A 25,967-nucleotide genomic window follows, 5' to 3' on the forward strand; every position below is an offset into this window, starting at 1 on the left:
TGGACGTCCTGCCAAATTCTCTTAAACGACGTGGGAGGCAGCTTATGGTAGAGAAATGAACATTCAATTCTCTGACAAAAAGCTCTGTTGGACATTCCTGCAGTCAGCATGCCAATTGCACGCTCCCAACAAAACTTGAGACATCTGTGGTATTGTGTTGTGTGACAAAACTGCACATTTTAGAGTGGCCTTTTATTGTCCCCAGCACAAGGTGCACCTGTGTAATGATCATGCTGTTTAATCAGCTCCTTGATATGCCACACCTGTCAGGTGGATGGATTATCTTGGCAAAAGATAAATGCTCACTAACAGGGACGTAAACAAATTTGTGGACAACATTTGAGAGATTTAAGCTTTTTACATGTATAGAACATTTCTAGCATCTTTCATTTCACCTCATGAAACATGGGACCAACATTTTACATGTTGTGTTTATATTTTTATTCAGTGTAGAAGCTGGCACCTGTTCGGAGTTGGCCACGTAGAGCTTGTCAGCCAGGAGATGGTTATAACACATTATAACGGCGTCATACATGCTCATCACAAGTCCTAAATGCATTATAACTGCATCACCTGTTTGGAGTTGGTCAGGTAGAGTTTGGCAGCCAGGTTGATGATCTGCAGCTTGACGATGTCTTCCTCATTGGTGAAGGTCTTGGCCATCTTCCTCAGGACATCCGGAGCGATCTTGGGAACGTGCTCGCAATACTCCCCAATCAACCACAGGATACTGGCCCGCGCCATGGGCACCTGTGTAGGCAGACAGCGCATGAACATTGGGCATGCAAACAGGCTGGGTCAAGTGGAGAAACTGGAAGAGCTAGCTCTGGCTCTCGGTCATATGTTACAATTCCTGAAATACAATCATAATACAATACAATTGTAACACAATACAATTAACATTTCATTTGTTCAACAAAAGTGCCTATTTGTTGCTTACTCAAAACAAACTTACAGCACAACCAAGCAGGACTGTTGTGAAGGTTTGGGGACAAATATGCTTTAAAAAAACATTAATTATGACAAGAAAAAGAGCACCTCATGTAGTTAGACTATGGGGTCAAAGTTAAGATCAGAGGTCTACGTCCACGTACCTGGATGTTGTCGGTGAGTTTGGCCATGTGCTTGATGATGTCACTGTGCTGTTCGGGCTGCATCTGCAGCAGCTTCTTAATCACCACCACCGACTCGGCCACTACTAACTCTGCAACCGACACAAGTTCATGCTGATATTTCACAACCTTCATTGAATGTTTGTTATATCACATGGCTCGTTGAGAGGAAATATTTGATATGATGTCAGCTGAAGCACAGGGAATCCTGATATGTGGAGGCGACATGAATGTACGCTCAAACCCAAAACTTGACTCAACAGGAATGACCCCAACGCAGCCAAAACCCATTTGTAAGAAAATCAATACTTAAAAAAGATGTTTACCAGCCGTGAATGTACTTGCTTTTTTCCCCCTTTTCTTTAGTTTACAATAGGATTCACTACATCTTTACCTTTAGTAAAGATAGACACATAATTGAGGAATATGATATACCTTGTTTACATAAGTATTTAGATGTTTCTACAACTTGGAGTCCACCCGTGGTAAATTGATTTGATTGGACATGATTTGGAAAGGCACACACCTGTCTCTATAAGGTCCCACAGTTGACAGTGCATGTTAGAGCAACAACCAAGCCATGAGGTCGAAGGAATTGTCCATAGAGCTCAGAGACAGAATTGAGTCAAGACACAGATCTGGGTAAATGGTACCAAAAAATGTCTGCAAGACAAAAACACAGTGTCCTCCATCATTTGTAAATGGAAGAAGTTTGGAACCACCAAGGCTCTTCCGAGAGCTGGGCGTTCGGCCAAACTGAGCAATCGGGGGAGAAGGGCCTTGGTCAGGGAGGTGACCAAGAACCCGATGGTCACTCTGACAGAGATCCAGAGGTTTTCTGTAGAGATGGGAGAACCTTCCAGATGGACAACTATCTCTGCAGCACTCCACCAATCAGGTCTTTATGGTAGAATGGCCAGACGAAAGCCACTCCTCAGTAAAAGGCACATGACAGCTTGCTTGGAGTTCGCCAAAAGGCACCTTAACGATTCTCAGACTGGGGGCGAAGGTTCACCTTCCAACAGGACAACGACCCTAAGCACACAGCCAAGATAACACGAGTGGCTTCGGAACAAGTCTCTGAATGTCCTTGAGGGGTCCAGACAGAGTGCGGACTTGAACCTGATCAAACATCTCTTGAGAGACCTGAAAATAGCTGTGCAGTGATGCTCCCCATCCAACCTGACAGAGCTTGAGAGGATTTGCAGAGAAGAATGGGAGAAACTCTCCAAATACAGGTGTGCCAAATTGTAGCGTCATACCCAAAGAGACTGAAGGCTGTAATCGCTGCCAAAGGTGTTTCAACAAAGTACTGAGTGAAGGTTCTGAATACTTACGTAAATGTTATATTTACGTTTTCATTTTTAATAAATTTGCACAAAAAAAACAACGTTTTTGCTTTGTCATTATGGGGTATTGTGTGTATAATGATTCAGGGTGTCACGAATATTACCGAAGGTGACTCCCCTTCTTGTTCGGGTGGCGCTCGGCGGTCGTCGTCGCCGGTCTACTAGCTATCGCCGATCCGTTGTTCTGTGTTCGTTTAGTTTTGTCTAATTGGTAGCACCTGTTTCTAGTTTGGTTGTTAGGATAGGGTTATATATAGTCTGTTTAGCCCGCTTCTGTTTCGTGCGGACTTGTTCGTCTGTTTTGTTGTTTGAGTGTATTTTTGTTGGCATTTGGGTTTCACGCTGTCCGTTTATATTTCTGTTCATTTGTGTTTCCACTTTTGTACATGTTATGTTTCCGGGACATTAAAGCGTGTTGTTTTTCCCACATCTTTTGCTCTCTGCGCCTGACTCCACACCTCTTCACTCATTTACCGTAACACAGGGGGAAATACAATTGAATCCATTTTAGAATAAGGCTGTAACGTAACAAAATGTGGAAAAGGTCAAGGGGTCAGAATACTTTCTGAATGCACTGTGCCTTTGAACGGGTTATGGGTAGTAAGTGCCAGGCGCACCAGTTTGCATCAAGATCTGCAATGCTGCTGGTATTTCCACGCTCAACATTTTCCTGTGTGTATCAAGAATTTTCTACCACCCAGAGGACAAGATACAACTGTTGGCGTCAACATGGGTCAGCATCCAACATGGGGAGGGGGGGGGTGCAACTCAATATTAGGAAGGTGTTCCTAATGTTTAGTATACTCAGTATATGTCCATGTGTTTGAATAATAGACCAAGATCGACTCTCCGGAGGTTGAACTCAAGTATTTTGAATAACCCACAGATGAAGGTACAAATTAATCTGGACATTTAAACCTATTTGGAACAGAATGACAACGGTGTGGTGTCACCGACTGTGCTCTGGGATGTATGCAAAGCTGTAATGAGGTGGGACCTCTACATCTCTTTTAAAGAACAATAGACGAGAGAAACTTAATAAACTGCAATCTCAGTTAAAACAAGCTGAAACAAGAAATTAAAAAGATGAAGAATAAAATGGAAGAAAATGTACTTCCAAGAAGAAAATAAAAAGTATATTCCTACAACAGAAGTACTATGAAGTAGGCAGTAGGTCTATGAAACTATTAGACTATAGACTGAAAGAATTACAGGGCATCAGTCTCCCACAAATGATTCAGCACCCCCCCCCCCCCCCGGGCCAATTAGTGACAATTATTCAAATGTATGTTGCGTGGATTAATGAGAGAGATAAATAAAGAAAATAAATCGATTCGAAAAGTCTAATTTGCGGAAAATATAATGGGCTGAGCTAAAAGGTCCTTATGGGAAAATTGTTGCTGAATTTCCTTATGGGGGAAGCAGATATAACTGTCTACAAGATAAGGAACCCACAAACCAAAATAATTCAACATAAAGTAGAAGGGATACGAGAGAGCTTTGAAATACTGTACAGAAACCTACACTCCCAATCACACTTTGACAATGACTTACAAATAGACACATTTTCTTACTCACTGATCTTACAGTACCCACCATCATTGAAGAACAGAATGAGATGTTAAGCTCAGAAATGACCACAGAGGAATTAAATACAGCTATTACTGGTACCAAAGCAAACAAATCCTTGGGTACGGACGGTTTCACCTCTGAATGGTCAAAATCATTTAGAGAATAGATTATCCCAAGTTTACTTGCAGCCTGTAACTAGGCATTTCAGAAAGGTGAGATCCCCTCGTGGATCTCGGTCCTAAATTTGCAATAAAACTATACACATCTATTCAACTAGAAAAATAGAAAATATCTTACCAGAGCTCATTCACTTAGACCAGACAGGCTTTATCCGACAGACACACTCAGTACAATATTACACGAACATTACAAATGATGATACATTTCCAAAAGAATAAGGTAGAAGCCATTGCATTGGGCCTGGATGCTGAGAAGTCTTTTGATCCTGTCAGATGGGCCTATATCTATTCAGTTAGGACATTATTAAAGCCTTTCAGGCATTATATGATAGACCATTAGCAAGAATTAAAATCAATGGTGACCTCTCAAACCAGTTTGTATAAGAACAGGGTTTGACACAGGGATGCCTGGCCTCGCCCCTCCTCTTCGCCCTATTTATAGAACCCCTGAGTCAATGGATTAGACAGAATTACAACATTAAAGTGATGGATATGGTAGGAGGAGAGAAGATATATGAGATAACCAGTTTAAAGGATGGGCAACAAGAGGCCTCTCAGTCTACTGTAATTTAGCACACAAGGGGGCACTTCAAAGCTTCCAAGTATTAAGAGAGAGCCAAGGATTAGAACGTGAAGATTTCCATTAATATCTCAAAATATGTCACCGATTTGATGACATCATAAAAGGTGGAGGACTCTGAGACTACATGAGAATACAATGACTTCTTAAAGTACAAGTCTGAAAACACACTATACTGTGTATATAAAAGGAGAAATGGGAAAGGGAGGGTAACATGGTAATTTCTGTGGATGAGTGGGAAACCCTATGCCAATTAAAATGGAAATCAACAAGCTATTTGACTTGTGGGGAATTTGGATGGAAAAATATGATACCGTTCTTTAACACTCAGGGTAATGGAATGGAGTGTTGGAGATTATGAGGGCCTATTGAAGCAAACCATTACCACATATTTTGTCCTAAGCTTGTTCCATATGTCCATAAAGGAATGGAAGCCGTATTTAGTGTTGATGTCCCATTCAGAGGGGAGGCCCTGTATTTAGGGTGCATTTCATTTGATCTCAGCGATGCTTTAGGCAAACACTTAAAAAAAAAATGGTTACAACAAGAGGCGCCCGTGGTCGATGATTTCTGTCGGCGCATCGCGCCGACAGAAACAAACATCTCTCTGGTAAGAAGAGTGGCGGGGGCGTATGCCTCATGACTAACGGGACATGGTGTGATGAAGGAAACATACAGGAACTCAAATCCTTCTGTTCACCTGATTTAGAATTCCTCACAATCAAATGTAGACCGCATTATCTTCCAAGAGAATTCTCTTCGATTATAATCACAGCCGTATATATCCCCCCCCAAGCAGACACATCGATGGCTCTGAACGAACTTTATTTAACTCTTTGCAAACTGGAAGACATTTATCCGGAGGCTGCATTCATTGTAGCTGGGGATTTTAACAAAGCCAATCTGAAAACAAGACTCCCTAAATTTTATCAGCATATCGATTGCGCAACCAGGGGTGGTAAAACCTTGGATCATTGTTACTCTAACTTCCGCGACGCATATAAGGCCCTGCCCCGCCCCCTTTCGGGAAAGCTGACCACGACTCCATTTTGCTGATCCCTGCCTACAGGCAGAAATTAAAACAAGAGGCTCCCACGCTGAGGTCTGTCCAACGCTGGTCAGACCAAGCTGACTCTACACTCCAAGACTGCTTCCATCACGTGGACTGGGACATGTTTCGTATTGCGTCAGATGGGAATATTGACGAATACGCTGATTCGGTGTGCGAGTTCATTAGAACGTGCGTCGAAGATGTCGTTCCCATAGCAACGATAAAAACATTCCCTAACCAGAAACCGTGGATTGATGGCAGCATTCGCGTGAAACTGAAAGCGCGAACCACTGCTTTTAATCAGGGCAAGGTGTCTGGCAACATGACTGAATACAAACAGTGCAGCTATTCCCTCCGTAAGGCTATCAAACAAGCTAAGCGTCAGTACAGAGACAAAGTGGAATCTCAATTCAATGGCTCAGACACAAGAGGCATGTGGCAGGGTCTACAGTCAATCACGGACTACAAGATGAAATCCAATCACGGACCAGGATGTCTTGCTCCCAGGCAATAACTTTTTTGCCCGCTTTGAGGACAATACAGTGCCACTGACACGGCCTGCAACGGAAACATGCGGTCTCTCCTTCACTGCAGCTGAGGTGAGTAAGACATTTAAACGTGTTAACCCTCGCAAGGCTGCAGGCCCAGACGGCATCCCCAGCCGCGCCCTCAGAGCATGCGCAGACCAGCTGGCCGGTGTGTTTACGGACATATTCAATCAATCCCTATACCAGTCTGCTGTTCCCACATGCTTCAAGAGGGCCACCATTGTTCCTGTTCCCAAGAAAGCTAAGGTAACTGAGCTAAACGACTACCGCCCCGTAGCACTCACTTCCGTCATCATGAAGTGCTTTGAGAGACTAGTCAAGGACCATATCACCTCCACCCTACCTGACACCCTAGACCCACTCCAATTTGCTTACCGCCCAAATAGGTCCACAGACGATGCAATCTCAACCACACTGCACACTGCCCTAACCCACCTGGACAAGAGGAATACCTATGTGAGAATGCTGTTCATCGACTACAGCTCGGCATTCAACACCATAGTACCCTCCAAGCTCGTCATCAAGCTCGAGACCCTGGGTCTCGACCCCGCCCTGTGCAACTGGGTACTGGACTTCCTGATGGGCCGCCCCCAGGTGGTGAGGGTAGGCAACAACATCTCCTCCCCGCTGATCCTCAACACGGGGGCCCCACAAGGGTGCGTTCTGAGCCCTCTCCTGTACTCCCTGTTCACCCACGACTGCGTGGCCACGCACGCCTCCAACTCAATCATCAAGTTTGCGGACGACACAACAGTGGTAGGCTTGATTACCAACAACGACGAGACAGCCTACAGGGAGGAGGTGAGGGCCCTCGGAGTGTGGTGTCAGGAAAATAACCTCACACTCAACGTCAACAAAACTAAGGAGATGATTGTGGACTTCAGGAAACAGCAGAGGGAACACCCCCCTATCCACATCGATGGAACAGTAGTGGAGAGGGTAGCTAGTTTTAAGTTCCTCGGCATACACATCACAGACAAACTGAATTGGTCCACTCACACTGACAGCGTCGTGAAGAAGCGCAGCAGCGCCTATTCAACCTCAGGAGGCTGAAGAAATTCGGCTTGTCACCAAAAGCACTCACAAACTTCTACAGATGCACAATCGAGAGCATCCTGGCGGGCTGTATCACCGCCTGGTACGGCAACTGCTCCGCCCTCAACCGTAAGGCTCTCCAGAGGGTAGTGAGGACTGCACAACGCATCACCGGGGGCAAACTACCTGCCCTCCAGGACACCTACACCACCCGTTGTTACAGGAAGGCCATAAAGATCATCAAGGACATCAACCACCCGAACCACTGCCTGTTCACCCCGCTATCATCCAGAAGGCGAGGTCAGTACAGGTGCATCAAAGCTGGGACCGAGAGACTGAAAAACAGCTTCTATCTCAAGGCCATCAGACTGTTAAACAGCCACCACTAACACTGAGTGGCTGCTGCCAACACACTGTCATTGACACTGACCCAACTCCAGCCATTTTAATAATGGGAATTGATGGGAAATGATGTAAATATATCACTAGCCACTTTAAACAATGCTACCTTATATAATGTTACTTACCCTACATTATTCATCTCATATGCATATGTATATACTGTACTCTACATCATCGACTGCATCCTTATGTAACACATGTATCACTAGCCACTTTAACTATGCCACTTTGTTTACTTAGTCTACACACTCATCTCATATGTATATACTGTACTCGATACCATCTACTGTATGCTGCTCTGTACCATCACTCATTCATATATCCTTATGTACATGTTCCTTATCCCCTTACACTGTGTATAAGACAGTAGTTTTGGAATTGTTAGTTAGATTACTTGTTGGTTATCACTGCATTGTCGGAACTAGAAGCACAAGCATTTCGCTACACTCGCATTAACATCTGCTAACCATGTGTATGTGACAAATAAAATTTGATTTGATTTGATTTGATTGGACAGATGTGATACGTGAGATCTTGGTGATGGAGAGACTGACAAATGTCACACGTGTCTGAACGGGAAGACGTCTACTCACCATCGCGGTTGGAGAGCAGCTGCACCAGGCCGTTGAGACAGGTGTCCCTCACCTCCCCAATGTTGGTGGCACAGCGGCCGATGGCCTGGATGGTGGCTGCCACAAAGTCCTTATCATTGCTTTTAATGTACGTCTGCCAGAGAGAAAACATGGAAGGAAGTTAACCCACTGTAGGCAGACGTGTACTGTACCGCCATGTACCCGTAGCGACAAATGCATCCAAACACACAGGAAAGCAAAACAAATGATCATCCTTATCACAAATGGCAGTCAAGCGAAACAGAAGTCTTCACCATTTTTACTATACCTGAAATTCTCTCAGGATGGTGGATATATTTGTCTCGTTGGCCAAATTGGTCAAAACCTCCAGCTGACAAAACAATCAAGACTATAATTAAAGTTCTGAAATGTCAACGTGTTGCAGCATACTGTAACACGAAAGGAATGCATGTCAATGTGAGAAGTGTTTGGTCACCTTGAGGACTTTAATTTGGGTTGGGTCTGTGGAGCGGATGTAGAAACTCTTCAGATAGGGCTCAAACATCCCCTGGAAAACACAGAGACAAATAACATGTACAATTTTAGATCGTGCTGCAGACCCCATGCAGTACCTCCTCGGTTCCAAACAATCAGCCCCTAAACAATTTGGAATCAATTTTACCATTCAATACCCCTTTTGCAGCCTTTGGAGATATTGTTGGAGTTATGACTCACCCTTCTCTTGATGGACATCGTTGCCACATTCTGAAGGACGACATATTGCACTTCACTACATGGGGATAGAAAGGGGGGGGGGCAGGGAGCGAGAGAGGACATTAATATAATTAATTACATGCAGCTGCCTCTCCACACACACACACACACACACACACACACACACACACACACACACACACACACACACACACACACACACACACACACACACACACACACACACACACACACACACACACACACACACACACACACACACACACACACACACTGAGATGTAGCTGTTGTCACGTCACATGGTGACAATACTGAAGTCATCCCTGGGCAGATGGATTGAACGTGTTCTCTGAGCAATTTCATGGTGACATTTCCTCGTTGCTGACTGATGACCTCATCACTGTGCACGCAGCTCCACAACACCAGAAATAAACTAAAGAGCAGGTGCTAGACAGCCAGGATGAGAGACAACAATTTCCTTGCTTTTTGTGACATTGTTTACTGTTTGTGCTTGTTCTTGTCTTATGGCCCCATTCATGTGGACTCTAGATTAGAGTTATATTAATAATATTCAAACAATATAAAAAGTCTAATTCACAGGTGTAGGATCTTAATTTGATCACCCGGTTGTGTGAAATACAAAACTCGTAGCTTATTCAAGGTTTAACAAGGCTTCTAAAGTGTGTAATTTCCTCTAAAATATCAGACTTGATTTGCTCTAATGAAAAATTGATTAACCCCTACAAAAATGTCCATGAATTATTATCCACATAATAATTCCCATTCCCTGTTGCTGCAGGATTATTTCGCTGCTGTGAGAAACTGGTCAAATTAAAACCCTACCTATGTAAATGAATGACACTAATATAACCATAGAAGTTATGACAATGTAGTAGATAAGAGAATTATCTAACAAACAGAACAGGGTGTGGAGTTTCTCTAATGGAAAGAGAGCACTGTCTCACGTCATATAGCATGACGACGCTGTACTGAGTATAGAGAGTTCATGGCAACACGCCGGTTACAATGACTCCATCTCTGGGAAGACAATGGGAAAGAAAGGCGACACTGACCTGTGACTCCTCATGAGGCGCACCAGAGCCTTGGCAATGACGCCTACCTCCGCTTTGGGTGCCAGGTGGAAATATAGCTGAGCCACAGCCATCACCACCTAGAGAGAAGAGAGAAGGAAGAAGAGACAAATAATCATTAGAATAGTAGTAGTAGTAGTAGTACTGGTAGTAGTAGAAGTCATAGCAGTAGTAATAGTTGTATTATACTCACTGCTGCGTTTCGACTCTGCAGTAGGGGCTTGGTATTCCTCAACAGTAGCCGGTGGTCTGGGTCCATCACATAAGGCTTCCTCTTGACAATGGCAGTCGCCTCAGTCTTCTTCTTCTCCTTCTCCTCTTTGTCTTCCTCATCGTCGGTGTCATCATCATTATCAGAGCCATAGAAGGCCTTCTCTCCACCACCCTCCTCCAACAGGGATTCCTATAGAGAGAGGGAGGGATGAGTGGAGTAACACAGACACACACACACACACACACACACACACACACACACACACACACACACACACACACACACACACACACACACACACACACACACACACACACACACACACACACACACACACACACACACACACACACACACACACACACACACACACACACACACACACACACACACACACACAAACTGTACACCCACACACAAACAAACACACAACCACGAAGACACAGTATGCGGGGACCTGCTGTACTCACGTTCATGTTGGGGTTGAGGAACTGCGTCCGGGCGTAGCGAGTGAGCATGTTGATGATGACCACCTGACCCCACTCCTCCACGTCGATCAGCAGGTTACACAGTTTACGGTAGTTCTTATGGATCAGGTCTATGCGCTCAGGACACACCTCCTCAAAGGCCATGACAACACTACCTGCCACTAGCTGCAGGCACAGTCAGAGGGAGAGAAATTCTCTAAATCCTGTAGATACCTTAAGCTCAAAAAATGGCCATATGTTGACTTTGGCAGAGGCATGAAAATTTGCACATCAGTATCATTTTCACACTTAACACTACTTGATATGGTACCATTCACGCAAGCCTGTAATGCCACCAATAGGCCAAAGCAGAATATGGGTTTAACTGAGCTTAAGTTTTCAGTCATAGTTTCCCTTGTAAAGAGCGTACAGAGTTGGCTAACGGGAAATATTTAACCTACTGTGGTTTTATCAGCCAAGAGCTTCTCAATGACCTCAATCAGACAGTCCTTCTGCTCTGGGTCCAAGCTGAGAGGAGACAACAGACATGTGTCAGGAAGTCAAGGAGCTGGATTCTATCTCTCTCTTTCTGTCTATATCTCTTTCGTACAGACCCCCCCCCATGTTATACCTGTAGAGTTTGGGGATGGCGTGAGCTGCCGTCTTCCTCACATAGGGGGACATGTCGGAGGCAGCCTCTTTGATGGCTAGCATCATGATAGGGACAATAATGGTGACTCTGATGCTGGAGAGCACACGCAGAGCACTGGCCCGGATCAACTGGTTAGGGTCCTAGAAAGACAGACAGAGAGAGAGGCAGCAAGAAACAGCGAGAGGAGAGAGAGAGAGAGAGAGAGAGAGAGAGAGAGAGAGAGAGAGAGAGAAATGTTAAGAGATCATTGAATGACTCAATTAACTCAATTACTTCCTTTATTATACATATGGCTATTATTTACTCCTGGGAGGTTCTGTAGGTCCAGTGTGAATTCAGTGAAGTGTCAAAAACACCATGACCGGCTTCCCGGGTGGCGCAGTGGTTAAGGGCGCTGTACTGCAGTGCCAGCTGTGCCACCAGAGACTCTCGGTTCACGCCCAGGCTCTGTCGTAACCGGCCGCGACCGGGAGGTGAGTGGGGCTATGCACAATTGGCATAGCGTCGTCCGAGTTAGGGAGGGTTTGGCCGGTAGGGATATCCTTGTTTCATCATGCACCAGCGACTCCTGTGGCGGGTTCGGGCGCAGTGCACGCTAACCAAGGTTGCCAGGTGCACAGTGTTTCCTCCGACACATTGGTGCGGCTGGCTTCCGGGTTGGATGCGCGCTGTGTTAAGAAGCAGTGCGGCTTGGTTGAGTTGTGTATCGGAGGACTTATGACTTTCAACCTTCGTCTCTCCCGAGCCCGTACTGGAGTTGTAGCGATGAGAAAAGATAGTAGCTACTAACAATTGGATACCACGAAATTGGGGAGAAAAAGGGGGTAAAAATTCAACAACAAAAAAAACTAACAAAAAACCCACCATGACCATCAATCATAGAGAAACTTACTGATATGCTACATGTACTTTTTGAACCTAGCAGCCTTATGTGTGGCAGCGAGGATAGAGTGACAAAAAACCGAGAACTCTAATCTCAGAATTAACTATCGATTGGCTATTAATCTGTGTGTGAGAGAGAGAGTGGAAGGGGGAAAAAAAGGGGTGAACACTGGAAATGGAAAGGGGAGAGAGAGATGAGACCTAGCTATTTTTTTATTAACCACCTCTGGAATCTCATCTCCAGTAGGAGAGCAGGTGAAACAGATGGTTATTGTAAAATGGCTGGAGAGGAATCCCCTGCTCCTGCTGTGTATGTGTCTGTGTGCGAAGAAAGAAATAATGATCTTACGACTTTGATAATTGAACTCTTTTTGTCTTGTCATAACACCACCATCGGATCATGTCACGTGTTCCCAACTCAATGGACCCCCTTTACTCCAGAGTAGATAGAAGTTGCCGCTGACCACAGGTCCAGGGTCAGATATCTTTGTCTCCCTCCAATGGTTAAGGTTACGATCAGGGGGTAGGATATCTAATGCTAGATCTGTGGTTATGGTCAAGGTGACTGACCTTCAGGCCTCTCTGAAAGGTTGAAATGGAGAGCAGAGCCAGATCCTGCTGCTCCTCAGCATAGCGCACCAGGTACACATAGACCAGCTTCTTCACCTGAGATAGTGAAGAGGTCAGGGAAGAGGAGAGAGGGGGGAACTTGAGACATGACGGTACAACACATCATTGGATATAAGAAAAACCATCACCTTAATATTTGCCTCGCATCCACACCTTGTTTCACATGAAACAGAGCAATATTCAGTCTGGATGCAAGACAACCTAAACATTGCCAAGCCTTCAACTACTCTTGTGCCTCTATATTGTTTGCTTCACTGTCTGTCAATTTCTCCAATGAAGGTATTAACAGTTTGATATATAGGCCTATGCACAGCTCAAAGATCTAAAAAAGTAACGCCAGTACCCCCGTGAAAAATAAATGTATATGTGACCTCAACTTCATGCTACAGTATATGTGGGATGGCTGGCTGGCTCCAAGACTTACCTCGATGTTCTTGCAGGCCACATTCTTCACCACTGCTGGGAAGAGGTCCGAGGCATTCTTCCCTCTGGCGATCATCTGGGGATCACAAACCCAGTACAGAACAGTCACACACTGGACTGCACTGTCAAAACCATCCATTTAGCCGTATGTTATTGGATTAGTGAGAAATGATGAACACTCAAATGCATAGCAGCAGACAGTAGCCTGGATCTCAAATGACAGCGTGGGCTTTAAAGTAAGATATTATATCCATGTGGAATGGAGTCAAACACATGATTTCATTAAAAAAGCAGTGTTTGTTGTTTGCAGTAACTTTGTTGTTGTGAAATCCCAAACTGACGTGGCAGTTTCAGCAATGAAGGATTCCAGCTTTAAAGGGAAACCCAGCAATATGACATCACACACACACACACACACACACACACACACACACACACACACACACACACACACACACACACACACACACACACACACACACACACACACACACACACACACACACACACACACACACACACACACACACACACACACACACACACACACACACACAATGAGATGTAGCTGTCGTCACGTCACATGGTGACAATACTGAAGTCATCCCCGGGCAGATGGATGTAACCTGTTCTCTGAGCAATTTCATGGTGACATTTCCTCGTTGCTGACTGATGACCTCATCACTGTGCACACAGCTCCACAACACACACAAAAAAACGTTGGGTTTGCTAGACGTTTATCCACACCGACCAACCACCCTCCTATCATTGTTGACTTAAGTAATCATCTGTTTCATGTAACCATACCAAACGTAACATATCATACTAAATTGGGTTTCTCGAAATTACGTACAGAATAATACGAAATGCTCTGAGACCAGGTCGTCGCAGGGTTAATAAGCCCGCCACTCGCTGCACTACTAGATATATCTTCGCAAATCTACGAAAAATATAAACGCTCTGTCACAACAAAAATACTAAATTGGATAAGTCCAATCGATTGTGAGATATGGCATATACATTTTATATGATACATTTTGGGTCGCAGGTTCTCAATTTTACCTTTTCTGAGATCGCTGCCCATCAAAGAGGAAAAAGCCACCAGTTTATACAACAGCACACGCAGGAGGGGGATGCTCATAAATCACAACACACCGGCAGTTTTCAAAATAGCCTACATCAGAATTTTGCACACCACAACACGCCTTTTAGCCTACTATATTGTCAGAAGCATCATCAGACCTCGGTAGTAGCCTATTTATCTCTATTTCAATGCTCTGGTAACCAAGCAGAAAATTCTGTGCTCTAAAGATGGCATCATAGCCACACAAATAGATTATAAGATAATTGTCGTTCTGATCAGAAACAGTGTGCTCACAACCTTAATCTCCTAAATTATGTCGCTGATGTAAGATTTAAGATTTAGATGCACTATTGTAAAGTGACTGTTCCACTCGATGTCATAAGGTGAATGCACCAATTTGTAAGTCGCTCTGGATAAGAGCGTCTGCTAAATTACTTAAATGTAAATGTAAATGTTTGAATTTTGGAATATATTGCACAATAGAGCCCCACGGTGGAGGTGCCATAATACCCATAAACCCTAGCAGCCCAACAGGGACATGGTTTTTCCACCATTCATTTTTCCCATAGGCAATTTTAGAAAATAAGGGCTGTGTTTCGTGTAGGCTTACACTGGCGTGATGTTTTGCTAACCATGTAAATCTCTCTCGGACAAGGTGACTTATCAATATATTCGGCTCTATTTCCTCTCAGATTCAGAAATGCTAATTAGTAAATCCCTGCAAGCTCCTGCACGTCATCGCTAAGAACACTTTTCCATTTGATCAAATTTGCCTACATTCTCTTGCTCGCTCGAGGAAGGCAATTTGGGGTAATAATAGTATATTTGATCTACCCCAATGAAAACTTGGATGTGAGCATGAAACACATTTCAATAGATGCATGCATCAGTACCTAAGCTATCTATTATATCTGCAACAGAAATTCATTTACAAGGATATGTTCGGTGTCAGCTGGCTTCTGGATTAAATTTATAATCAAATGATACATTTATTTCATAAATAATCCTTATAGCCCATATATGTCATCCCATGAAGCGGAGGTTATGTTGTACACTTACTAGTCTTTCCCTATCAATTTACTAGATATATGATATGATCTCACCATGCAATGAGGGAAGTAGCCTACAGTCAGAGAGGGAAGACGGACAAATGTGTAAACTGCAGCCTGCAATTCGAGGCGTTCCTGCATGTGGGCATTCTTGCATCTGCAGGACTGCCCCACCCCCACCCCCCTCAAGCATCCCATTGGTTCCTACATCAACGTCCCCCCTCAAGCATAACATCTTCATGCTTGTGTGACATTTTGAATGTGGGTCAAAAGGGAAATAAAAGTATTATCCGAGTGTCCTTCACTCACGCCTGCCCTCACCGTCGTTAACAGAACTGCAGGAAAACAGTGCCCGACAGGCAGGATCAAGAGGACACTGTCTACCGGTTGCCCCGTTTCCAGTTAGTACAGCAGGCGGGAGGCTGGAGTGAGACCATGTGCTAGCTAACTAGCTAGTTTAACCGGTGTCAAATGGTTAGCGGGGTGCACGCTAATAGCGTTTCAAATCGGTGACATCACTCGCTCTGAGACTTTGAAGTAGTCATTTCCCTTGGTCTGCAAGGGCCGATGCTTTTGTGGAGCGATAGGTAACGATGCTTCGAGGGTGTCAGTTGTTGATGTCTGCAGAGGGTCCCTGGTTCGAGCCCAGGTTGGGGCGAGGAGAGGCACGGAGGCAACACTGTTACACTAGTTTGCGACACCATGTGCTTGCTTGCTAGTTAGCTAGCAGATTGTGTAACCCCCGCCTGCTGTGTACCGGAGAAATCCGTGCCCGACAGGTGGGGGCAAAGGACACTATCTACCAATGTTGTCCCCACCTACTGCTAACTACTCTGGTACACCGCAGGCGGGGGCGACACTGTGTGCTTGCGACACAGTATGCTAGCTTACTAGTTAGCGAACCAGCACATGGTGTCGCCCCCACATGTCGTGTACCTGAGTCCTATTTAGGACTAACTGGTTAAGCTAGCACACAGTGTCCTTCGCTCCCGCCTGCCGAACACCTGCCCTTGCCGTCATTAACAGAGCAGCGGGAAAACACTGCCAAACAGGCAGGGGCGAAGGACACGTGTGTACTAGTTATAGCTAGTTACCATTGTTGCCCCGGAATTAGGAATAGGTTAGCGCCTTTCCTCATTGCTTAGCAGAGATCTCAGAAAAGGTCAAATTGTGAACCCACCAAAGGAGGTTGGTGGCACCTTAATTGGGGAGGTTGGGCTAGTAGTAATGGCTGGAGCGGAATAAGTGGAATGGTATCAAATACACGGTTTCCATGTGGTTGAGCCATTTGCACCGTTCTGGCAATTATTATGAGCCGTTTTCCAATCAGCAGCCTCCTGTGGAAAAGTTTATTTCAATTCACTGTATCACAATTTCAGTTGGTCATAAGTTTACATACACTAAGTTGACTGTGCCTTTAAACAGCTTGGGAAATTCCATAAAACAATGTCATGGCTTTAGAAGCTTCTGATAGGCTAGTTGACATAATTTTGAGTCAATGGGAGGTGTACCTTTGGATGTATTTAAAGGCCTACCTTCAAACTAAGTGCCTCTTTGCTTGACATCATGGGAAAATCAAAATCATCAAATCAAATTTATTTATATAGCCCTTCGTACATCAGCTGTTTCAGGTTCAGTCTACTTTGACAAAAGGATAGGATAATTGGTTCACATCTTTTAAAGCCATGCTGTCTTAAAAAATAATGGGACCTCAGAAAACAATTGCAGACCTCCACAAGACTGGTTGATCCTTGGGAGCAATTTCCAAACGCCTGAAGGTACCACGTCCATCTGTACAAACAATAGCACGCAAGTATAAACACCATGGGACCATGCAGTCGTCATACCGTCTCCTAGAGATGAACGTACTTTTGTGCGAAAAGTGCAAATCAATCCAAGAACAACCGCAAAGGACGATGAAGATGCTGGAGGAAACAGGTACAAAAGTATCGATATCCACAGTAAAACGAGTCCTATATCGACATAACCTAAAAGGCCGCTCAGCAAGAAAGAAGCCACTGTTCCCAAACCGCCATAAAAAAGCCAGACTACGGTTTGCAACTGCACATGGGGACAAAGATCGTACTTTTTGGAGACATGTCCTTTAGTCTGAAAAAGGGGGAGGAACTGAAAAGGGGGAGGCTTGCAAGCCGAAGAGCACCATCCCAACCATGAAGCACCGGGGTGGCAGCATCATGTTGTGGGGGTGCATTGCTGCAGGAGGGACTGGTGCACTTCACAAAATAGATGGCATCGTGAAGAAGTAAAATTATGTGGATATATTGAAGCAACATCTCAAGACATCAGTCAGGAAGTTAAAGCTTGGTCGCAAATGGGTCTTCCAAATGGACAATGACCCCAAGCATACTTCCAAAGTTGTGGCAACATGGCTTAAGGACAACAAAGTCAATGTATTGGAATGGCCATCACAAAGCCCTGACCTCAATCCCATAGAACATTTGTGGGCATATCTGAAAAAGCGTGTGCAAGCAAGGAGGCCTACAAACCTGACTCAGTTACACCAACTCTGTCAGGAGGAAAGGGCCAAAATTCACCAAATTTATTGTGGGAAGCTTGTCGAAGGCTACTCGTAACGTTTGACCCAAGTTAAACTATTTAAAGGCAATGCTACCAAATACTAATTGAGTGTATGTAAACTTCTGACCCACTGGGAATGTGATGAAAGAAATAAAAGATGAAATGAATAATTATTTCTACTATTATTCTGACATTTCACATTCTTAAAATAAAGTGGTGATCCTAACTGACCTAAGACAGAGAACTTTTACTAGGATTAAATGTCAGGAATTGTGAAAAACTGAGTTTAAATGTATTTGGCTAAGGTGTATGTAAACTTCCGACATCAACTGTATATGTCATAACTCACAAACGATTGGAGTTCCCCAATTCAGTATTTTGATTGTGAGAGAACATTTATATTTTTAATATATTTGCGTTATTCCAAAAAGTTATATCTACCATTGCAGTGAATGGTGGGGATGTATATCAGATTTGTTATGGTATTTCCACACTATGAGGTTGAAAATGATAATGCCCTTTTAGTGTAAAAAATAAACACCCAGAATTTCAGCCTGTTCAGGTGAGATGGAGTTTTTGGCCAACCAGCATGACATCACATATTTTATTTGCATATGTATCCTCCTACTTTGAAGGGGTAAGCAGGGTAGACTCTGGAGTCTAGACCTGGGTGTCAAACTCATTTTGCCCTGGGGGCCACATTTGGCCACACTGACAATTAGTTATATTTCCAAAGCCATCAACATTTTTGCTAAAAATAGTCCTCTATCTATTATTTTGGGAATTTTCTATGCTCACTGGCAGTGAGTGATTATTAGTGAGATGTAAACAGTCAAGAAACTGTATGAATAGAGGTCCATAATCATTTCTACATAATTTCAATTTAGTTTGATTTATTTTAAAGTATATTGTCGCCCCCCCACACATTTTTTAAACTCAAACCTCACGAGGGCCGGATTGGACGCCCTCACAGTCGGATCCGGCCCGTGGGTCGTATTTTTGACACCCCTGGCCTAGACGATTATATCCGCCAATCAGGATTGTGTATATAAAAATAAATATAAGGAGGCTCAGAGAAATGATAAAACCTGTATTTGGAGTTATTTTCATAAAATAAACAGTATTTTTTTTTTTGACATACAGTGATGATATTATGATGTTTTAAGACAGCATGGCTTTAAAAGATGTTAACTAATTATCCTATCCTTTTGTCAAAGTAGACTGAACTTGAAACCTTATACTTTGTGTAACAGTACTGGCGGCAGGCAACCTACATTCGCAGTCGAACGGACTTATATTTGACCACAAACTTACCTCGGCCTAGCTTCATTTTCCCCTCCACCTCTCTAACTACTCTCAGATATAAATTATGCAGTGACGGCTGCTCTGCTTCAGTAGTAAGAAACTGACACCAATAATGAATATTCTCTCGCCTTCTCTTACAGCTGTCGTCCTTGATGGGACGTCTGGGATCAGTCTTAGGAACGGCAGATATTCAAACTCAATACCTCAGGCTATTCTTGTTATCAGGAGCACATTTTCGACAGTAGCAGAGGAGGAAATGATTTATGCGAAAGAGGAAAGAGAAAGCGTACTCCAGAAAATAAACTGTTCTGCCTTTACAATTACATAATTAATGTCATGAATATTTTAAAAGCTACTGTATTCATAATAGATGTCGATTGGAAAATGCAAAGGGTGCCACTGACGTATGTGCTAATTGCGACAGCCAGGAGCGTAACTCACACAAGTTTGAAGACTAAAGCCTACGGATAGTGGTCGAAGCTTGGACTATGACCCTTTATCAACCACTAGAAGGATATAATATATGGAAGGATATAGGACGAATGCCATCTATGATTTCCAAAATAGTGTGGGCTACTGTGTTTACAGAAATCAGAATTACTCAACGAGTAAGATCTGAAACATGGGGTGGAAAATGTCAAAATTACAGCAAAAGCACTGAAAACAGATTTGAAAGTATGTTTTTTTGAGTATTTTTTTTTAATGATGGACAGAAGGTGTCAAGGTGACAGTGAATCCTCTTCGAAAATATTGAGTCTGTGTTTCTCTTTTTACTCCCGTTTGGTTATTTTGAGAGAGAATATTGAACGTTTTTTCCAAAGATTCCTAATGTGCTTGATTTCTCGCCTCCACCTGAGTAATCAAGGAAAGACTTCTGAGATTCACCCAGTGAGTTTTTTGTTGTTGAAGATGGTGGTGGTTGACAGTGGAGGTTAAGACAGCAGTACTCACAGCCACAATCCTCTTCATAGCTTCCAGCTTCAGGGAGTCTTTGTTGCTGTCCAGCATCTCTTTCAAGTCATCATGTCTGGGGGAAGAAGAAGGAAGAGTCTTCAATTACTGAAGTTATCCAGACTAGCCACTTTCTGGTGTAAAGGTAATTAGCAACCTTGTCTGAGACCTGAAGACTCACTTTAGCTCCCTGAGCTTATTCCTAAGGATTTAGCTCAGCAGGCTAAAACAGTTTGTGGAGTGCCGATGACCCCGTTTTCACACCCAGTTGATCACACTAACAGACATCTACGTCTGTGGTTGAGAGCAACTTCTACCTCGAGCATGTAACTATGGCAGCTGATGGGTAACGAGATACTTCTGGGTCCCGTTCAGTAGGCACGAAACCATCATAATTTTTCAATAAGAAGCACTCATGTTTTCTAATTTAATATAGATGTAGGAAAAAAAACAGGATGAGGGACATGTCAAAATCCATATTTCTTTGCACTTTAGCAAGTCTTTATTCATGTCAAAATGTATTGAACTTTCCATGTGGTCTATATTAAAGGGTACAATTCAATATTGGTGCACAATTCTGCATCAAAGAGATGCAAAATGTACTCTATTCTTGGAACGACCCACGAGACGAGATTTGGAAGGATGGCCATGCGAGACTATATTTGACATGCTCCTTAAATATTGCAATGTAGGCTTGATTGAATATAGAGCTATGAGTCTAGGTTGACAATATTAAATTAACTGAAATATTTCAAACAGCAATCCCAACCCATTTGTGACACTGTACGTGGAGTAGCGAAGCACGTTTTTGCAGTGGCTTGACTCATTCACTCATCATGGCTCTCCTCTGTATTGTGGAAGCTTTGTTATTGTTTCAACTGCGGATTTCCCCTTTAAGGCTGTCATGAGAGACTACCTGTTCAGTAAAGCCACAAAGCCAGTCCCAGTGACAGCACAATGGTTACATTTAATCCCATGCTATAGCGTCTGAAGATATGAAACAGTATATCAATGATAATTTGGTTAAATGGTTTACTCAGAATATAGAAAAAAAGATAGACTATAGATATGAATTATGTGAATTATTCAATTAGAAGTGCAGTGACCACCTCAGTATATATCACAGGCGTGGATGTGAGGGATGATGCTGTCCAATCTACCTCATTGATACTATAACTGCCTATTTCACTTTCAGTCTAGAGGTACTGTATACACAGCAAAGAGTTAAGTGATTAGTTTGGGTTGGTCATCATCTCTGATCATTACCATTGTGCCACCCCCACCCCCCTCGATACACTTCTAAGGAGCAGCAACTTGGGCACTAAGTAACAATGCTATTTAAGTAACTACGCAATTCCAAGTAACAACGCTAAATAGTGTAAGGTAGGGGGGCAATAAAGCAATACATCATAAGACAATAAATCAAAACCATGACTGTCCGTAAAGAAAGCATGGAAGACAGTGGTTTAACTTTTCTTTACTAAATGTAATCATATGGTGAGCTAAATATGGGAGAAACGTGGGAAGAATGCAGAGGGACAACAGAAGACCAAGCAACTCGCAGTCGAATTCCCCCTCTTCATGGATATATTCACTAACTGTTAAATACTCATCTGAATTAAGCCTGAACAGTGTAAAAATAGGCCTCAACACGATGGCACATGTCACAAAAATGCTCCTGCTCCCGTACACACACATGTGCACATGCATACACACACACACACACACACACACACACACACACACACACACACACACACACACACACACACACACACACACACACACACACACACACACACACACACACACACACACACACACACACACACACACACACACACACACACACACACACAGAGCCCTCCTGGAGCCTGTTATTCACACTTGGCTGAGGAGATGTCCAAACAGGCCCTGAGAGAGACAGTCCAACACCACAACACTCTATAGTTTGTGTGAAAGATAAAACACACACGGTGTTTCTATGGCAACAGTCATTTGTTTCTTTAGCACAGGTGATCAATGGAGTCGTTAGTAAGACCCCCCCCCAGCTAACTAATTTCACATAAGAGATAGGACATGCAGGCAGAGTGTAAATTATACTGTGACATTCGGGGGTGTACATTTTTTTAATGGGAATTCCTATTTGGCGTGCACTTTTTGTTATGGGCCTAATAGTAAAAGACATGTATTTTAACAGTATCCATGTAGTGCAATTTAATGTGGAATTAACACAAGCAGTCATGATGTTCTCATCTGATTGTTAAACAAATCTCTTTTTTTAAAGTAGGCTACCTGTGCACAATCGTCCACTCCAAAAGAATTCCAGCATCTAAACAGTGCACTGTGCACCTGCCATTTGATGGGAAAGAGACACCTGTTACAAAACACCAAAACGTGTAACGATATTCGACGATTGCCATTAGACCTACAGTCTGAATTCATTTGATGCATCTTGCTAACAAATTTAGCTTTTTTTTGTCAAAAGAAAAGTCGGGACACCTGAAAAGGGGCTGAAATACGGGATTCAAGTACAGCTGTGTCTGTCCCGAGCTCATCCATGCAGAAAACTGTGAGGGCCCAGTTGAAACAATGTTGCAAGTTCGCTAGCGAAAGCTCAACCCACTGGGCACACGCTGGTTGAATCAACATTGTTTCCACGTAATTTCAATGAAATGACGTTGAACCAACGTGGAATAGACATTGAATTGATGTCTGTGCCCAGTGGGAGAGAGAAAAGACAGAGATAAAAAGGCAGACAGGAGATGAATGCGATTGAAAGAACCTAAACCAACTGTGTCACTGGTTTAAACCATGGCAGAGATGTGGGGGTGTTCGTTTAATTTGGAATAAGCTTTAATTTTCATATTTGACACTGTAGCACAACAGTACACAATTGCATTTTAAGCAACTAGGAGAATGGTTAGACTAACGTTTGACGAAAGTTTGAGTTTTGTTGCATCTCATTCGGTGGCCATGATCCCCTGTAATTCATGCACTTTTACTATCATAACTGATTTGGTATTGACCATGCTCTGTTTAAAAGCCGCCTATATTAATATGTTACTGGAAAAAGCACACAGATGCCTGCTCATTTGCTGATAGTCTCAATAGTGTACTCTACAGACACTTTACGGTAACTTGCTGGCAGCCAGTTGCCTGTATTTTACCGCTAATGAAGGTGCCGTATGTTACTGTACAGTATTTTACGGTATCCAATACTGTTACTGGAACTGATTTATTGTACCAATAATGCTACTGTGGCCATTTTACGTTACCATATACTCTTACCGTAATCTTTGGTATTGCTGTTTTAAGGTAACGTACAGGCAACCGGAACATCACTCTTACTAACGGTACAACAAATGTAGCCTCTTACAAGGCATGCCTAAAAACATGTTAATGAGCCACAAACAACAATATCATGCACCCACTAGGGGTCAAAACGTTTTTGGCACTCCAAAAATACAGTTGGGTACTGTATTCTGTCAAGTAGAATTACAATACCATTTGAAATAAAGCAAATATTTACAGTAATGTACTGTTAAACTAAAGTTAATTTGGAATTGTTGGTATCATTTAACAGTTATGCCTAAAATCATCCAGAGTGCATTGCGATTTACATCAATTTACTGTAAATGCTTGTCATTGTTCATTCTATGTGTTTGTAGGCTGTCCCCTGCCCCTGTAATATGTTTGGTGGTACTGTACCTTCCTTTCTAACTGAAAGCAATACCTCATTATTAGAAAGATGGGAGGAGTCCATAACCTGTGGTGCCCCACAGGGTTCAGTGCTAGGATCCATTCACTTAATCTATACATGCTGTACTGTAGTAGTACCTTCTCAATATCACACTTACACTCCTATGTGGTAAAAGCTTACAACGATACACCCATGCATAAAGACACTTGAATTCTATCCAAAAAGAGGATGATATCACATTGATACATTTATATTCAGTCCGGGCCAGCCTGAAATGGTTCTGTAAAATTCCTAATATGTAGCTATTTGATCTGTTCCGTCTTAATGTGTTCATGGGCCATTTGGGGAGCAAAGACACAAAGACCTTGGTTCCATCCCAAATCACAGCCTATTCCCTATGCACTACTTTTGACCAGAGCCCTATGGGCCCTGGTCAAATGTAGTGCACTAAATAGGGACTATGGTGCCATTTGGGACACATATTTTCTCTAAATAGCAGCCCCATTTGCTGAGAGCCTGCTGAATGTGAAAGGAGATGGGTTTTTCATTGGGCCAGGGTGAGGGAGATTTGTTCATCTGTCATCCATGCGATTGGCAATGGGGACAGACTAGCTGCAACACGTGTGGGCTTAGAATCATGCTGAGGGGATCTGAGGTGATATTTTCTCTTCCCCCTCACCTCCCTACACACACGCACACACAATATCTTCCAAATTGATTTTATTTTATGCTACACAAAGATTCTCAACAAATCCTATGAGAATAGGAACAATTAATCATTTTTTAACCATGGCCTGATTATCTTACCTGTTTGGCAGAAACTCATGAGATTACTTATTCCAGTAAACTAGCCTATGTATAAGTAATCTCGTCCCCCAAGCCAGCTCTCACTCTGTTGAACCAATTGAGCCTGGGGACGAGGTCAATGTATAAGCCATTTCTGATCAATACACTACTGCATGCATTCATACAAACAAAACTCTGACCTAATAATACGTAGTCCGTCTGAAAAGCATTCATCCATTAATATTGCTCAAGGACATTAATTTATTTGCAGTATGAGTCTCAATGTGTATATTAAATCATATTGCCGTTTCTGTTCCTCTGCTAATTATAATAATTACTGGGATGTTTGGATGCAAGTCTTCAACACTCAAGCACATTCAAAGTCAACAGCATTGCAATGCAATGTGGTGTAGCACACTGTTCCAATGTTAGTTAAAGCTGTAACTTTTTGGGAGACGCAACCAAAAATTCACATAGAAATGTGAGTTATAGATCGGTCATTCTCATTGAAAACAAGTCTAAGAAGCGGTAGATCTGCTCTATGTGTGCTATTTCTAAGCTTCCCGTTCTTAAACCTGCACTGCGTAACTGTGTGTACATTGTCTTTAGAGACCCCTCTGGCAAGTCCATAATGTATTATTCCAGCCCAGGTACAATTTAGATTTTGCCCACTAGATGGCAGCAGTGTATGTGTAAAGTTTTAGACTGATCCAATGAACCATTGCATTTCTGTTCAAAATGTTGTATCAAGACTGTCCAAATGTTCCTAATTGGTTGATTAATAACTTTCCATGTTCAAATTTGTGCACTCTCCTTAAACAATAGCATGGTATTATTTCACTGTAATAGCTACTGTAAATTGGACAGTGCATTTAGACTAACAAGAATTTAAGCTTTCTGCCAATATCAGATATGTCTATGTTACAACCTCATGCTAATCACATTAGCCTACGTTAGCTCAACCGTCCTGTGGAAGGGACACCGATCCCGAAGAAGATTTATTAACAGGTATGCACAAAAACACAAGAAAGAGAGAGAGCTCAACATTACATTTCAA

At 43.0% G+C, this 25,967-nt stretch overlaps 1 protein-coding gene across 12 annotated transcripts in view; it reads right to left on the reverse strand.

Annotated features, from left to right (window-relative positions):
• The window catches only part of LOC124040149 (AP-3 complex subunit beta-2), a 104,536-nt gene that overhangs the window by 40,746 nt on the left and 37,823 nt on the right, over window positions 1-25,967 (reverse strand). For all 12 annotated transcript variants that reach the window (XM_046357115.1, XM_046357132.1, XM_046357124.1 and 9 more), the window contains exons 2-15: window positions 20,422-20,497; window positions 13,496-13,570; window positions 13,012-13,107; window positions 11,539-11,699; window positions 11,369-11,435; window positions 10,911-11,093; window positions 10,420-10,629; window positions 10,209-10,306; window positions 9,136-9,190; window positions 8,897-8,968; window positions 8,729-8,791; window positions 8,422-8,554; window positions 1,095-1,204; window positions 574-750 (exon numbers count right to left, since the gene is read on the reverse strand). In XM_046357115.1, the coding sequence (XP_046213071.1) occupies window positions 574-750; window positions 1,095-1,204; window positions 8,422-8,554; window positions 8,729-8,791; window positions 8,897-8,968; window positions 9,136-9,190; window positions 10,209-10,306; window positions 10,420-10,629; window positions 10,911-11,093; window positions 11,369-11,435; window positions 11,539-11,699; window positions 13,012-13,107; window positions 13,496-13,570; window positions 20,422-20,497 (1,576 nt within the window). The remainder of the gene's footprint in view (window positions 1-573; window positions 751-1,094; window positions 1,205-8,421; window positions 8,555-8,728; window positions 8,792-8,896; window positions 8,969-9,135; window positions 9,191-10,208; window positions 10,307-10,419; window positions 10,630-10,910; window positions 11,094-11,368; window positions 11,436-11,538; window positions 11,700-13,011; window positions 13,108-13,495; window positions 13,571-20,421; window positions 20,498-25,967) is intronic.

Source organism: Oncorhynchus gorbuscha, linkage group LG01 (assembly GCF_021184085.1).
Source record: "Oncorhynchus gorbuscha isolate QuinsamMale2020 ecotype Even-year linkage group LG01, OgorEven_v1.0, whole genome shotgun sequence".
In the NCBI taxonomy this organism is placed as follows: domain Eukaryota; kingdom Metazoa; phylum Chordata; class Actinopteri; order Salmoniformes; family Salmonidae; genus Oncorhynchus; species Oncorhynchus gorbuscha.